Source organism: Manacus candei, unplaced genomic scaffold (assembly GCF_025592945.1).
Source record: "Manacus candei isolate 608988 ecotype Guabito, Panama unplaced genomic scaffold, ASM2559294v1 h1tg000014l, whole genome shotgun sequence".
Lineage (NCBI taxonomy): Eukaryota > Metazoa > Chordata > Aves > Passeriformes > Pipridae > Manacus > Manacus candei.
Window position 1 is genome coordinate 32,964,141 of NW_026138062.1, and position 16,265 is coordinate 32,980,405.

At 40.8% G+C, this 16,265-nt stretch overlaps 1 protein-coding gene across 3 annotated transcripts in view; it reads left to right on the forward strand.

Annotated features, from left to right (window-relative positions):
- Nucleotides 1-16,265, forward strand: part of KATNAL1 (katanin catalytic subunit A1 like 1) — a 42,606-nt gene that overhangs the window by 15,734 nt on the left and 10,607 nt on the right. For all 3 annotated transcript variants that reach the window (XM_051779044.1, XM_051779047.1, XM_051779046.1), the window contains 4 exons: nt 3,195-3,355; nt 5,321-5,489; nt 12,186-12,310; nt 12,816-12,921. In XM_051779044.1, coding sequence (XP_051635004.1) covers nt 3,195-3,355; nt 5,321-5,489; nt 12,186-12,310; nt 12,816-12,921 — 561 coding nt within the window. The remainder of the gene's footprint in view (nt 1-3,194; nt 3,356-5,320; nt 5,490-12,185; nt 12,311-12,815; nt 12,922-16,265) is intronic.

The window sequence follows — 16,265 nt, forward strand, 5'->3', positions numbered from 1 at the left end:
TGCCTCTGTCAATACTAGTATCTTGCTGATGGCAGTCACATATAGAATCATAGAAACTCTCCAGTTGGAAGGAACTCATAAAGATCATCGAGCCAACTCCCTGCTTCTCACAGGACTATCTAAAACTAAGCAACATGACTAAGAGCACTGTCTAGACACCCCTTGAACTCTGGCAGACTTGGTTCCATGACTACTTTCCTGGGGAGCCTCTTCCAGTGAATGACCATCCTCTCAGTGAAGAACCTTTTCCTAATGTCCAATCTGAACTTCCTTTGAAGCAGTTTCATTCCATCTCCTCGTGTTCTATCTCTGGCCCCCAGAGAGAGGAGATCAGCAGCTCCCTCTCTGCTGCCCCCCTTGAGGAAGCTGTATACTGCTGTGAGGTCACTCACAGCCTTCTCCAAGCTGAGCAAGCCAAGTGACCTCAGTTGCTCCTCCTAAGTCTTGCCGTTGAGACCTTTCACCATCTTAGTTGCTCTCCTCTGGACACACTCTGATAGTCTGATGTCCTTATGTTGTGGTGCTCAAAACTGCACACAATATTCAAGGTGAGGCTGCATCAGAGCAGAGCAGAGTGGGACAATCCCCTCCCTCGACTGGCTGGCAATGCTTTGCCTGAAGCCCCCCAGGACACAGTTGACCCTCCTGGCTGCCAGGGCACTGCTGACTCATTATTCAAGTTGCCATCTACCCAAACCCCAATATCTCTTTCCGTGAAGCTGCTCTCCAGCCTCTCATCCCCCAGTTTGTACTGGTTGATCCTGTCCCACGTGAAGGATTCTGCACTTGTAGGGGAACCTGCATTGTTGCCCTCTAGTCAATACAGACCTTTCTTTAAGGCCTCTCTACCCTTAAAGGTGTCCACAGCTCCTCCAACTTAGTGCCATCAGCAAACTTACTTAATGTACATTCAATTTCTATGTTTTATAAAAACATTGAAGAGATCTGACCCTAAGATTAAGCCCTGGAGAACCTCACAGGTGACTGGCCACCAGCCTGATGCGATCACATTTACTACAACCCTTTGAGCTCAACCTATCGGCCAGTTACTCACCCACCCATTGTACTAGGGACTTGTCTAGGTGTGCTGGACATTTTGTCTAGAAGAATATCAAAAGCTTTGCTAAAATCCCAAACTAGCACATCTACTGGCTTTTCTTGGTCAACTAGGTGGGTGTTGGAGTTGCAAAAGTGGGAGAGGAGAGGCAGGCAGCCATGCCTCCACAAAGAAAACATCTATGTGACAATAAAATTGGTAAATTTTCTTTAGGAAGATCCATATCAGAAATGGATCAGCTTAGAAATTCTATCATAAAAGTCTGTGAGTAGAAAGAATCATTTCAAGAAGGATGTATCCTCTGCTTTAAGTAGGTGGTAGGAGCCTTTTTGCATTCCCATTGATTGTTTGATGTCATAATGGGGAGACATCTTTCAGTAATATTGTCATGTCTCTGTACTGAACCTTTAAATACATCCCCCATCCATGTTCTTTTATATACTCTATGTAATAATTCACTTTCAAATTGATGCCAATTAGGACTAAACTTCCAGCCTGGATATAGTGCTTTAAACCAGAGAAGAATGTCTTTGTGCTGCTGAAATCTAATTGTCCTTGTAGTGGGAAAATTCCTGGAAAATATTATAGAGCAGAACAATAAATTACTGTGGGGTGTACCTGGTAGCATTTTAGAACTGTAGCTTACAGAGGTGATATGTGTTTTTTGCTGAGTGCTGTCAATTTAATCATTCACTCTTTTGTACACCTTACCTTACCCAACAGTAAGCACAGTAATAGCACACAGCACCAAACAGTAAGTCAGATAGCACTTTTTGCCTTGAAGTTGTCCCACAAAAAGTGGGGGGCTGCTGCTGCTGTTTTCAATATGTAGAGTGGGACAGGTACGGAAAGATGCCATTCTGAAAGGGGAAACGAGAATGTAAGAGAAATGGGAGGAGGAGGTAAAAGTCAGGCTGGAAGAGGCATGCTCCTAGAAGTATGCTGACTAGACAGAGCACCCTGCACATGCCCAATGTAGTTCATTTCCGAGGACACAGGGAGAAGGGAAGATCTCAGGCTAGTGGCTGTATCTTTTCACCAGTACACACCATTAAGAAGAATAGATATAAGGTGTGATGCTGTTTAGTACAAGTTCCCTAAGTTGCTGCTATTATAACCTCAGATAGGCTGGATTTGCAGACCTCCATTCTCCTTATCCTCTTACCAAGAATCTGCACAGTAGGGAGAGTCTGGATTTCAAGCAACGTTGTTGACATCTGTTGATACTGTTCTCAGTTGCCGCCTTCTGTTTGCCACAGCAGTGCAGTCTTGGGCTACTGGTGTATACTAAGAACCAGTGACCTCAGCATCCAAAACTTGAGCTTATAACAAGATATACCACTTAAAACAGAGCAAATTTCTGTACAGATTTTACTTTTCCTAGGCTTCATGGAAAAAAATTCAAATGAACAAATATCAAGTAAATAATCTTGAAATTATTGTAGTACTTCTAACTCCCTGAGTAGTGCCAATAGAAACTTCCAGTATAAAATTCAGCTGAAGAATTCTGCAACACGATTTCTTTCTGAAACATAATTTCTTCTCATTTTTATTTTACTTACTTTACTTATTATTTGAACTTATGCTATAGAGTGTTAAAGTTCCCATGTTCTGTTCTAATCTTTGCAATCCACCAAAGAATTTGCTTGTGCTTTGACTGTATGGTACCCCTCACAGAATTAATTTTGTAATATTATATTTTAATGATTTGGCCAGTTTTATAACTAGGACCTTGGAGAATAATCAGAGAATATCTTTTATGCTAAAGTAGTAGCAAATATGCTATAGATCTGCCAGCAACACCCTTATTAGTATAAAAATATGTGTACATATATGTCAACATGCAAACATAAATCTCAGCATCAGCACGTGTTATGGAAGAGTGATCGCTGCACTAGCACTCATGTCAGGTTGTGACATTAAAAAGCAGGAAAATGGATTCAACAGAGATTCAATTGTTTATGCTGTTGTTAAAGACGTACTGTCAGCCTGATAGGTCCAGGGTTTGTGAATAGAGAGGCTTGGGAGTCCCTGCCTTTGAGGGCAGCATATGTTTTTGAGGTACTTTCTGTGTTTGTTTGGTTCTTTTTAAAGTTTGAATTGTAACAATTTTTAAATAACATATGTATTTCTCAAGGTCCGACAAGAATTAGTTGAAGAATATGAACAAGTTAAGGGCATTGTCAACACCTTAGAGAGTTTTAAAATGGACAGACCTCCAGACATCTCTGTATCCTGTCAAGATGAGCCTTTTAGAGATCCAGCTGTTTGGCCTCCTCCTGTTCCAGCTGAACACAGGTAATGAGAGGCTGAAGCAGAGTGGGTGGAATAAAGTTGGATCGCCATAACTTTATGTTCTGTTTTGAATGCTTTTGTAACATGAAAATCATATTTAATTTACCCCTTAGTCATTTGTAATAAAGAATAAATCTAATTCATTGGGAAAAAGGTATTTAAACTACAGTCAGATTTATGCTGACATTCTAGAGTCACTCCTTTATTCTGGTAGGAGTGACTAAGTGCCTGGAACTAGAGTCTGCTGCAGAGGTTATTGGGATTTTGGTGACAGTTCTCATGTGCAGGAAGAAAACTTTTCCATTTCAGTTTATTTAAGCAGGTGAATTCATTGATGGCTGAGGAGTCTGTAAAGAGTTGGAACTTAAAGATCTTGAAAGACATAGTGGTTAGAAATCACTCCTTAGCTGCAGATAGTATGACCTGTGTTTAATCCATTGGTTAGTTTAATTGCTAAACATGTTCTAGTATATATGGTATTTCTTCTCTGTAACCATATTTAAGGTAACTTCAGTTAGCTAATAGATTTCTTAAAATAGATGCTTGTGCATTTTCTGAAATCCCTATTTTTACCCTAATAGAGCTTGACACAGGTTGTTGGAAACAACAGATTCAGTTTACAGACAAGAATAACATTAATCATGCCAACATGTTTCTAACATAAGAGCAGAGAATTTTAATGTGTGCATACTCACATAAGCAAAGGAGCAAAGTAAAATGAGTGATTTTGGTTAATGGAGAGAATTACCAAGTTTATTTATAGTTTTCTGTGCTTTATGATTATCAAACAGATCTTTAATTTTCAAAAAACCCTAAGAATGTAAGTGTAAAATAATATTAATGCTGATTACTTTTGTGAGTGGTAGAAATGGCTATCGGAATTTTTGTGGTAATGTTATGTAAAGTTCAAGATGTATTTATTTATTCTTGTATCTTTCTTAGATACAATATCGTTGTATCATTTCTTAGAGGTAGCGGTCCAATAGTTCATCTGCTTTTTTAAAGCTGAAATTTAAATCTTGAGCAAATAAGAAAGGAAAATTAGCCACTGTTCTATGCTGTTAAGTTTGAAGAAAATGCATACAAAGCAAAATGTTACAGTTGTATGCAACAGTGTGTTTAAGAATGTACTATTTTTAAGCCATATTCCAGGAAAATGTTTTTGGAGTTAACAAATTTTGAGTTAGTCAAAACAGGAGTTAGAACAAGAATTAATAGTGGATACTTACTAAATTTGGGTGACATTCCTGGCCATTTATTGTAGTTATGTCTTTCGAATCCAGTCCCTAGAGCAAAATGACTGGGATACCTTGTCTTAAAACCAAATTCTTTCTGCTTATGCTACTGCTGTGTTCTCTTTGACATTGTGGGTGATGTACATGAATATAGGTGGTTGCAGTTCGGCTCTGTTTGCTTTTGCTTTCAAGGCAATTTTTATGTTTTGACATTTTCACCCAGGGGAATGGAGTCAGAGGTAGGAGGATTGTTTTAAAATCCTCACTCCTTTGTTTTGGGGCCTGTCAATGCTATTAGACAGCTTTTTTTTTTTTTTTTTTTTTTTCCTTTTAGCAGGAAAGTCATCTGGTTGCGTAGAACTTGGGAACATGAATGTAGCCTAATATAGTCTCCTGGCTTGGAGTCAGCAGAAACTACAATTTCAAGACTTCTACTAAATTGTTTCCTCTTTTGTTACATGGGGGTTGGTTTGTTGTAAGATTGGTTAGGATTACTGATCAAATAGTGTTGTTAGTTTTTCCTTTCATAATTTTTTCCTTTGGGTGTCAGACAGAACCAGAAATACATCGCTGGATTTACATATATAGTGAGATGAGACTTAGGGACCTAGCAGCTTCAGTAATAATAGCCAAAGGAATTAATGAAATACTAGAATCCTTCCTTCTTAATGTTGCTCTCTTCTTCCTTTTTTTTTGCTGTTTTTAGCATATTTTTGTTGTGTTTGCTTGTTAGGGCTCCACCTCAGATAAAACGTCCCAACCGAGAAGGAAAGTCTTTGAGGAAGGACTCCCCAGGACTGCAGCCACGTGGGCCCGCAGGCAGAGCACATGTGGTAGCCAAGGGTGAGAAGTCTGCAGGCAGCCGTGAAAGGGAATCCAGAGCTAGAGGAAGAGACGACAAGGTAAGAGGTGGGAAAGAGCTTGGCAAGGAAGCATTATGATGCAGCAGGTGGCAAAGGGAAGCACTCTTACTTTTAGTCATTTAATACAGATAATAATAAGAAGCTACAATAATCCCATGCAGAAAAACTCAGTGCTTTCATTTTTCCCCATGATCAAAGCATGTATCATGGGGATATATATTAATAATGACACCAAATTAAGAAAAGTTCTATCATGTTTGCTCTGTCTTGGTGTGAGTTTTTTTGATGGGGGGAAGCATAGTGTCCTGTTGCCAGGGGTTTCTCACCCTCTGGTTAGACCATGGGCTTGACTCTAATCTGTAAGTGTCATTTGGGCATAAAGTCCCTGCTCCTCCTTTTCCCCAACTTCAGGTCTTTTATAAACATATTTATCAAAAAAGTGCAAAAGTGAGGCCAGTGCCCTTCTCTAGACTTTAAGCATTATGAAGGGAGTTCCACAGTCCCATTGCCTCTGCCTTACCATAGTAAAATTTAGGTGAGCCTAGAAGTCCAGGGCAGTTCTGTAAATGCATTGATGCTAGGTAAATCTGCACCACATGAATTGAAGTTATATATTTGAAAATTATATGAGGGAGATGTACTAAAAGAATGTACTTAGCAGCTTTCATTTTCTTTGGTTTATGAAAATAGTTTCGTATTTATTATAGTGTTTAGGAAGAAGCTTCTTGGAATGGCTTTGTTTTAAAATAAAAACAATTAATTAAATTAGAGTAAGTTTGAGATTCTTTCTTCTGAAGATGCATGAAAAAGAAGCAGTTCTGAAGTGAAAGAAAAGGAGAAACAGTGATTCATTATGAAGTAGTGATGTCCAAGACAGGACTGTTTTTTGGCTGGAAAAAATGTCAGAGCCCAAATCACTGTTTCTGAGACACTTGTGTTTTTAAATTCAGCTATGGATTCAGTGCCAGGACTCTGTGGTATGAGCTATACAAGTTGAGAGTGTACTGAAGTAACATTACTTTCCTGACAGACAAAGTTACAAGACAGGCCTTCCTATAGGGGCATACAGCATTGTACAGGTCAGATGAATAAGAAAATATTTAGGCCAGTTTTCTTCCAAATTAATGTGGTTAGTCCCTTTCCAACCTTTCTATTACAGGTTGCTTCTTGACAGCACAAGCGAGATATGCTTTTTCCATCATGAATTGTTTTCTGATACACAGTAAAATTACTAAGTAATCCCAGCCCTTACCACCAGCAGTAAGTAGGGCCAGGCCCATTTTCAGCAGTGCCTCTGAGTGACTGTACAGATTAAGCATTTTTGAAATCTCTCTACGACAGATCAGTAAGATGTAAAATAACAAGTGTGCATCCTACAAGCTATAAAAAACTTGTGAAGATCTGGGAAATTATTTAAAGTTTTGCCAGCTATATGGGGAATTGGAGTCATGGTGTGTGACAGGTTCACCAGTTGTGCTTGTGTAAGGCAGCCTTCAAAGTCTTAGCTCTAATGAGGGTGAACTCTGCTCACCAGGCTTTCCAGCGATGAGCATTATAGGGCTTTACTATAAGGAGCCTACAACATGACTTGTATAATACTTATCTCTGGGAATAATATGATTAGCAACACTACTGCTGTGAGGTGGAGGAAGAGTCATAAAGGTGTTCCCTTTAATATGGCACATTTTGAACACTGCTCTTATCTGAATAAGTTGGTCACTAGGTGGCAGAAGTAAAATATGTCTTCTCAAAAAGTTCTAATACATGTGCTCTTGTATTCCCCTTTGTCTAGCTACTTGGTTATTTTACTTCCTTTGTCTGAAGTATGTAAGGGAAAATCACCCCACCTTACAAATTCTCATGTATTATATAATGATTCTTGTAAGGAATCCATGATTTGCCTTGGAAGAAAAGTCTGAATGAAAGAGTAAGTAGCTGGATGTGGGAAATGAAAGAAGTTAATGCAGCTTTCTATGTTTTACACACAGGCTTGAAAATAAGTTTAACTTTCAGTTTTATCCTTTCTTAGTACAAACGTTTGTTCTTCAGTTTCTGAATTTAAAGCATCAAGAAGCTTACTTTGTAGCCTGGTATGTCGAATCAAAGAGATTTGGTAACTCTTCATTTCAGTTAATAGGGCAAAACTGAAGCTTCAAATTAAGAAACCAGGTATCTTGTCTCATACTAAATGTTTCAGTTCTGTAGGTTTTGGGTTTGGGTACATGGCTAGGACTACTTAGAACATGTAATGAGCTCTCCATTTCCTAAGACGTTGGCTGTGGTATAATAGGTTTTATGCTATCCTGGCTATACTATCACAGCGTAAAGCTTTTTTTTTTTTCAGGGTATATATAGGTATAGCATGTACATTTTAGAAGTGTTTTGCCTCACTTAAGGCAAATGCCTTCTTTCACTGTTTCTCCTCCTCAGACCATAACATCTTTTCATTCTGACGGTAACCATCTTGGTATAAGGAATTTTAACCTGACTATGCCAGTAAAATGACCTTCTGTAGTGCTATATAAAACAGTGTTGAACTACAATTCACCAGATGGTGTCTATCCACTAAACCCTTATATTTACTTGTCCTTTTTTCTTAAATACTTCTTTCAAGTGCTTCTTCCTTCTTAGTTCCACTGGAAATGATTAGGCTTGTTCTCAGGGTACCCTCTGCTGGAGCATTACCAAGAGTTTTAGCTTCTGTTTAGTAGTTCAGCTTAAAGAGACAGCATGAATGCTACCTGTATGTCTTCTAGAAATGTCACAATACCATATCTAAGTACTAGAACACTTTTTTAGGAGTACTCTTTAGATTATTTTAGATTGTCAGTGGATAAGGACAGTAAATATTGTGAAGGATATGAAATAGCCAAGGGCTGCACTGCCATATCAGTGAATATTAAAATCAAAGAAGGTAGCAATTAAAAAATTAATTTTTTTTGCTTGCTTATTCTCATGTGCATCATCAGAAGTGAGATGAGGTAGTTGCATTTATGTGGAAACATAGACCTCCATGCATTGGGACTGGAAGGCTGCATAATCTCCATCTGAAAACGTTGAAAGAACTGGTAGGTGAACTTGCAGATTTACAGTAAAGTTTATTTGGTCTGCCCTTGTCTCGTGAATGGTGAGTTGTGTTGACAGTGCCTGTATTGAGAAGGGCAAAGGAAAAGTGATCCAGGCAATTGGAGTTGTTATTTTTATCTAAACAGTGTACTAAGTTTTAGAACATTTGCAGAGGAGGCAAATGAGGCTGTTGTATTGGAAGCATTGGATGACTCTGTGTTGGAGTCATGGAAATGAGATAATGTTCAGTGGTGCAGAGCAGCAGGCTGTGTAGTTGGAGACTATAACAAGAATTTCTGCTAGAAGCTGGGAGCTCAGCCATAGAGGAGAAGAAAGATTTGGATATATCAGCAGAAATTGGATCAGGCTGAACCTCCGTTTGGCACATCACCTTTTCCTGTGGTGATGGGAAGGGCTGGCTGCTGGAGCGAGGAACAGCCAGGTGCCACCTTTGGCTTTGGCAGCAAGCAGTGGACAGTGCATCTGGCAGTTGTTCGGCATTTGTGTGTAGTGGGAAGAACCTGCAGGAAAGCAAGACATCTTCAGGGCCCAGTGCTGGTCATTGCAAATAACATCAGAGTTTTCCTATGTGTTTGATCTGTCTGAGGTTGACTGTAAGGGTGTAGTATAATATTGCTATGGATACGAATGTAAACAAAATCCTAGGCCCAGTTTGTTGAGGTGTTACTAACAGAGAGAAGAGGTACCCATGACATTATAGGAGGCTCTGGTGAGACAACAGCTGGAGTATGTTGTGTACAGCCATGCTCAAGAAAGATGTGTTAATGTTGGAAGGAAGAAGAAATAAAGGGTTGCCAAAGTGAACAGGTAATTGTGTTCAGCTCATGTTCCAAAATGAGACTTATTTGGTTTAGTAAATTAAGGGAGAGCACATGCACCCGTGATGCAAGTATTTCAAGGTGGTGGACACACTGAGGAGAGATCTGCTGAAACTAATGCACAAACTTAGTACAAGAGTAGAAATAACATCAATTTTGGAAATAAGGTTTTTGTTCCAGTGGGTTAGTGCAGGGCTGATAGCTCTTCCTGATGGAAAGCCCAGCAAATTTCTAAATATGTTTAAGACAGAATTGGTTGCCTGAGATTACGTGATGGGGTAATTGCCAAGGGGTTGGGTGGGAGTAGTCTTTTGCAGGTCTGTATACCTGTCTGTTGGCATACCTTGTTAGAGAGAAGCCATCACAGCAACTTTATTTAAAGCTGTTTTGGGAAAGTAATACCAGAAGAAGAGATGAGGATACGACTGAAAAAATTATGCTTACTCCTGCTGCCTGGATTCAGGTGACATTTTTTTAAAAATCATTATTTCTAGCCTGTGCTCACTTACCTGCTGACTGGGGATTGCAGATTGGACGGATTTGGGACCAGCATTAATAATCTTATTACACGTGAAAACTGCAATGACTTTAAATCTTGGTTTAATTCCGGAACTGGGAAAAAGAAAAAAAGGAACCAGTGTCACTACAATGACAGCCGAGGTGATGCTGAGAGCACTTCTCCCCGCTGGCCGCCCTTCTCCCGCCCTCCGCTGGCGAGACATGCCGCAAGGGCAGGAAAAACAGCGGTCTCTGGAGCAGCGCGTCCGCCGGGAGCGGGCAGCGGGGTGCGGGGCTGGGACGCGGAGGGGCTGGGACTGGCATCGGGCCGGGGCCGGGACTGGGATCGGGGCCGTGCTGCCGCCCCGCGGCTGCGCCGGGACTGCCAGCGCCCTCCTGGCCCCGGGCCGGCCTTCCCCTTTTATTCCTGTTTTATTCCGCTGCCCGAGCTGCGTCACCGGCCCAGCGAAGGCGCGGGGCGCGATCTGCCGGCCGGGCCCCGGGCATGGGCTCGGGGACTTGAGATGCTGCCTCCACCCCGGTGGGCTGTGCTGCAGCCAGCGCCCTGCCTGCTCGGCTCTGTAAATCCTGCCCTAACGCGGCTCACCCAGGGGGAAAAAAACCCCAAACGACCAAAACAGGCAATTGTTTTTTGATGTGCAAAAAAATTCTACTGGGAAAACCAGTCCATTGCAGAGCAAGAGAAGTATGTAACAGACAGCAAATACCTTTCATTTCATTGTCCTGTTTTTTACCCTTTCTTTTTTTTTTAATGGTTACACTTAAATTCCATTTTATCTCTCCTTAAATCTTGCAAACTCTACAGGGCTTCTCTCTCCATTTCCTTTTTACACCCGACCATTACATTTTTTACATGAGCTTTTTGTTTAAACACAACTTTGTTTCCATTGCAAAAAGCTGATCTAGGAGTACTGAACAACAACAAGAGTTCACTTGGAAGCAAGAAATAAAAATAGTGGGAAGATAAACTACTCCCTCACAGTCATCATGGGCAAACGGCAACTGGGAGGGATATAATCGCTAACCTTTTTATTTTTCCACTGCGAGGTTATTTGTGTGTCTCCAGCTGCCTCTCAGCCCTCCTTCGCCTAGGATGCTTTTGTCCAGCCAGCTGGGATTCTTTAACTTGCTGCTGATAGTGTTTAGAAGCTGAGTTAAGAGTCCTAAAGTAGCTCTCTCCTCAGCCCCCTTCGTTAAAACAGCACAGCTGCTTTTCAGGCACCCCGAACACTGCCTTGAGCTGGGATGGGAAAGCGATTATCTTTGGAACTGAGAGAGGAGGAGCATGAGCCCTAATGCTTCAAAGGGAAAATGTTACTTCACCTCCATAAGCTTAACAGCACAGTGGAAATATTAACCAGGAACTCTGGGCCATTTGGGGCAGACACAAAGTGTGGCTTGGTCACTGAATGAGCATGCTGCAGAAATTAGTGTAAGAAGTGACTTGGGAGCTTCTTTAGGGCTTTTGGAGCAGCCCTTAAGTAAAAATGACCTTTTGAAAGCATTTTAACTGTTTATGGAACTGGCCTGCAATTGAGAGGCAAGACATAGATAGTTTGTAGCTGAGGAAAGGAGATATTGCTGGGCAGGAGGGCTTTAATGAAGTGAGGGGACTGAATCTGTTTTCCTCTGTCAAAGACAATGGGCGTTAAAGTTTCCATGTTCCTTTTCAGTGATGAAGAGTGATGATCATGCCAGTTTTTTAACTCTGGCAGGTAATGTGGCAAGTGCAGCATTGTCAAAATATGCTTTGGATGCTCTGGTCTTCAGCTAGGAATTAACGTAGCATTAAGTCGTGACACAGCACCATTGTGGTGTTCCTGCATTCATGCCTTCGGCTGGCTGGGAAGTGTGTCAGTTGTCTGAAGAGTGGTTTAGCATCATTAAGAGAGTCTGGTTTGTGCTTTAAAACCAACAAACCTACCCACCATGATATGTAATGAGGTCTGATGGGGTTTTGTCACTATGAGCTGTATCTATGAAAGAAACATGATGCTATTGTGGTGGTAGCAACCACAGGTGTTTGAGGACTCTTTGCAGAGCAGAGGTTGTGAACCCATTGGTTTTGCTGGCCATAGTGGTGCTGAGATAGCTGTGTTCACAGAATCACAGAATGGGGCAGGTTGGAAGGGACCACAGCAGGTCATCTGGTCCAACCTCCCTTCTCAAGCAGGGTTATCCTAGAGCACAACATCCTAGTGCTAAAGCTTGATATTTTCCTGTGGCTTCTACAGAGATGAACTAGACAGTCTTGCTAGTAAAGGATATGTTGAAAGAATAATATATTCCTCTGTATGACTTTCACTTCTAGGGAAAGAAAATATCCCAGGAATTTGGTGATGGGGAAATTCCAAAATTTGATGGAGCAGGCTATGACAAAGACCTGATCGAAGCTCTTGAAAGAGACATTGTATCAAGGAATCCAAGCATTCATTGGTATGAGGATTTTCTCGATTCAAGTGGGTTTGCTAGTATGGAAAATGAGAGAAAATAACCATCTTTTAACTCTTACAACAGGGAGACAACATAGTCTTCTAAAGATAGGCAAAACAAGGTCTTTTACTTAAACAGTTAATTAATTTAATTAATTAATTAAGATTTTGTTGCTAATTGATAATATATGCAGTACATTCATTACAGGTACTGTTGAAATGAACATATGCTCCAGAGGTCTTTAAAGATACTGCTTTGGAGTTCACGTTATCCAAAACAATTTTTAATTAAGCAGCTCTGGGTAACTTGAGTTGAAAAAAAATTTTTTCCTGTCTTCCAAAAGTGGATTCAATTTTAGGTCGCAGTACTATAGGAGTGCTCTCATGAGGCCTAAGTTGCATGCTGAAAGAGATGGTACTAAGTGAAAAGCTTTCCTATTTTTCTTGTATAAAAATAGAAGAAATATTGTTGCATGGGAATCTTATACAAGCTTCTTCATTTTGCACAGGGATGACATAGCAGATTTGGAAGAAGCCAAGAAATTGTTAAGAGAAGCTGTTGTTCTTCCAATGTGGATGCCTGATTTTTTCAAAGGGATCAGAAGACCTTGGAAGGTGGGAATTTATTAGATGTTTTAGTAAATGGCAAGCTGTTGCTATGTGTGTCTGCTGCTGTAACTTGTGGATGCCTGTAACAGAAGGCTAAAAAGGTAAACGGGAAAGATCAAGAATTTGTTCAGTAAATTGTCTCATAATGATTTGTGTAAAATGCACTGAAAGAAACACCTGGAAATGTATGTAGCCCTTACAGTAAACAATATTTTTTTCTGTGTTTACTCAGTTATAGCTTGTTGACGTTATAATACTTTCTATATGTCGACCCGTATGTGTGAGCATGTAGGGCATATTGACTGAAGCAGAAATGCTTAATAGACAGCTCTACATAGGATTATGGTGACCAGCTGTTACCACTTCCCAGAAGAACTCAGTCCTTGGACTGTTTTGTTCCAAATGTGCCAAGTATCTCTTGATCAGACTGCAAACTACAGGCTGGATGGTTCAAAGAAGGAAAGAAAGAAGGGGATAATCTGTTGCTTTAGCTTTGCAGTTGCATTTGCAGCTGAGCATAGTTGCTGCTAGAGAGAAAGTCAGAGGAGGAGAATGAGTTACAAATCGGGCAACAGGAAGGATATAGGACTGAACTGGTCTAGGCTGGTGGACCACAAATGAGCTCAGTCTCGGCCTTGCTTAGAGATAAAATGGAAGAGGAGGGAGGAGGCTGCTGAGCATTTCTGTAAAGAGCAAACAAAATTAGCTTGCTTCTGATGTGAGATGGATTGACACTTGTTTGGAGAATAACTAGTCACCACTCAAGACCTTTTTGGTTACTGAGAAGGATTACTGGGGAAAAGAGACTGTTGCAAATTGTTTTTCAGAGTCTGCAAGGCAGCGGCGTGTGTAGGGAATGCTATGTGTGTGAGTAGTTTCTGTGGTTTCCTATGCTGGTTCAGCAGCATTTACTAACACTTCTCCTGTCTTTTCCTGATTGGTCTGTGTGCTTCCTTGGCTTATACTTATCTCAGACTCAGTAGGAGCTGGGACATTGCTGCTTGAGGGCTGTTCATGGAGGTTTTAGTGACTTGCAGGGAGGGAACCCAAACCTAGAGTCAGTGCAAACCTAGCCCCAGGCTATAGGACCTTTGGAATTTAGAGTGCTTGTGGTCAGTACCAGTGGCCTTGAGGTTAACCTGTGGGTTAACTGGGCTATCATTTTGGGCAGAGCCTAGGTATTGTGTATTACATGTGTAGGGTGAGATTTTAGTATATTTTGAGTGGTTGAATCTCTCTCTTTTCTTCTTGACTTAGAGAAAGTTGATCCATACCCTTATTATAGACTTTGGGTGCCCCATCTGTCCACTCTTCAAAACCTTTTAGGGGAAAGAAGAGCTGCTATGCTTTTTTTTCCACCTCTTAGCATGCTTAGAGGATGTAGTGGCCACCTGTCTTTAAGGCAGGTATCTCAGCAAACTGCAGGAAATGTGAAAAGTGCCACTGACCTTGTCTTCAGGTATTGTGGCAGTGGATAAAGGAACAACAGCCTGGTCTTTTAAAGAGTTACAATCTCTATTTCTGTGTGAGATTATCTTTTCCTACTGAGCAGTGTCACCTCTGAAAACCAGGTGATTGTAGACATGGAAAAAAAATCTAAGATTATTTTCTCTCTTCAGTCTGAAATGCAAATTTATTTCTGACAAGTCCATGAAGAATCTTCACTGTTAGCCTTTTCCCTGGTGACTTGTGAAGCTGTAACTCTCATGAATTTATTTTTCACAGAGAACAGCATGCATTTTCCCTACCGTTGATCTCTGACTGTGCTAGAAGGATGAGAAGTATTGAAGTGAAGGCTGTTTCTTGCAGTAATCAGTGTAGCAGCAGGCATTTGTTGAGCCTAGGAATTCAGGACAATAATTCAGGGGAAAAAGGCAGCCAAAGCTGGTTTTGGATGTTCAGACTCTCCTGAGAACAATTCCCAAGACAGCCCTCACAGTTTGTGCGTGTATTCAGAGGACGATGCCTGTCTGAAGGAGCCAGCTGTCTTCCCTGGTTCAACACAGGTGCTGTGTAGTTGTAGCCATGGGCTTCTGAGTGTCCATGGGTTTGCTTTTTCTTCGAACTGTTTGGAGCCAAGAAAGCCTGGTTGCTCGCTGTGCTTCCCACTGCTCTGCTAGTGATTGTTACAACAACAAGAAGTAACCCTGCAGTGATTTCATCAAAACACTTACTCCCTGCGGTGCATTTCAGCTTCTTATTGGAATACTTTGGATTAACAGAGCCTTAGAGGAAGAATAAAGAAGTCTTTGTGTTTGTCAAGGATTTTAAATAGTGAGTAAGTGGCAGCCTCCTAGTTTGCAGAGAGAACGAGCAACTTGATCCTATGCGTTTCTGTTTGCAGCCATGCATGTCTTGTTTTGCTGGGAACTCGAGTTCTTTTATTTTTTTTTTAACCGATATTTCTATTGTCTCTATCCCCAGGGAGCTTGATTTTCCCCTGGCTTTACACTTGGTGTGGCTGCTTTGCACCTGTGTTACGCACATATGTAATGCCACCAGTATCTCGTGCAAGGTAACGCTCCCTGTAATACTTACACAGGAGGTGCAAAGCGACGGGCTTCAATTTTGGCAGTGAACAGCATGTGTAACTGAAGCCAGAATTTGACCTTCTGTAATAATGGAGGACTGAAGCAATATCCAAAAAGCGTCCTTAGTCCTCTGTACACCAGGTCCTGCAGTAAACACAGTTTGTCAAACACGTGGGTTGAGTGTGGTTTGAATTGAGGTGAAGCTTGTTTTAAAATATTAAAACACATTTGAAACTCAGAGAGAACAGTAAGTCATCTCTGACTTGCATATCATAGGCTGAGTTATTTTCACCCACTCACTAAAGGTTGTATTTGCAATATTATTATAATGTCAGTATAACTGTGCAGCATCTCACATCTGAGTGTCTGAATGTTCACAAGGAGGAAAAGTGTCCATTTACTTTTTATGCTTGCTGCTCTGGACCTTAGGAAACCTTGGGCAGCCTGAGGAATGGCACTGGACTGTTAGCTGTATAGATGGTGTGTGAACATTCCTAACTTAATTTACTGATGAATGCATGTTGAACTTGCATTAGCTAAGTGTTAAATGGCAATAAAGGTATTAACAGTTAATGGAAAATGGAGTACAGAGAGGCTATTGCTTTTGAATAGTACATTTTTGAATAATTGCATTCCCGGTTGATTTGTTTTTATAGATCTCTTCCATGTTTTTCTTTGTGCTTTTTGAAGTAAGTTTTTGTGAGGAACAGATGAAATCTAATTTGCTATATGGCTTGCATTTAACAGATATTTTATTGCTGTGGCATTTTATGTAAGTTATTAATTGCAAAGCACATTATGATGTGCAATTCTAACTCT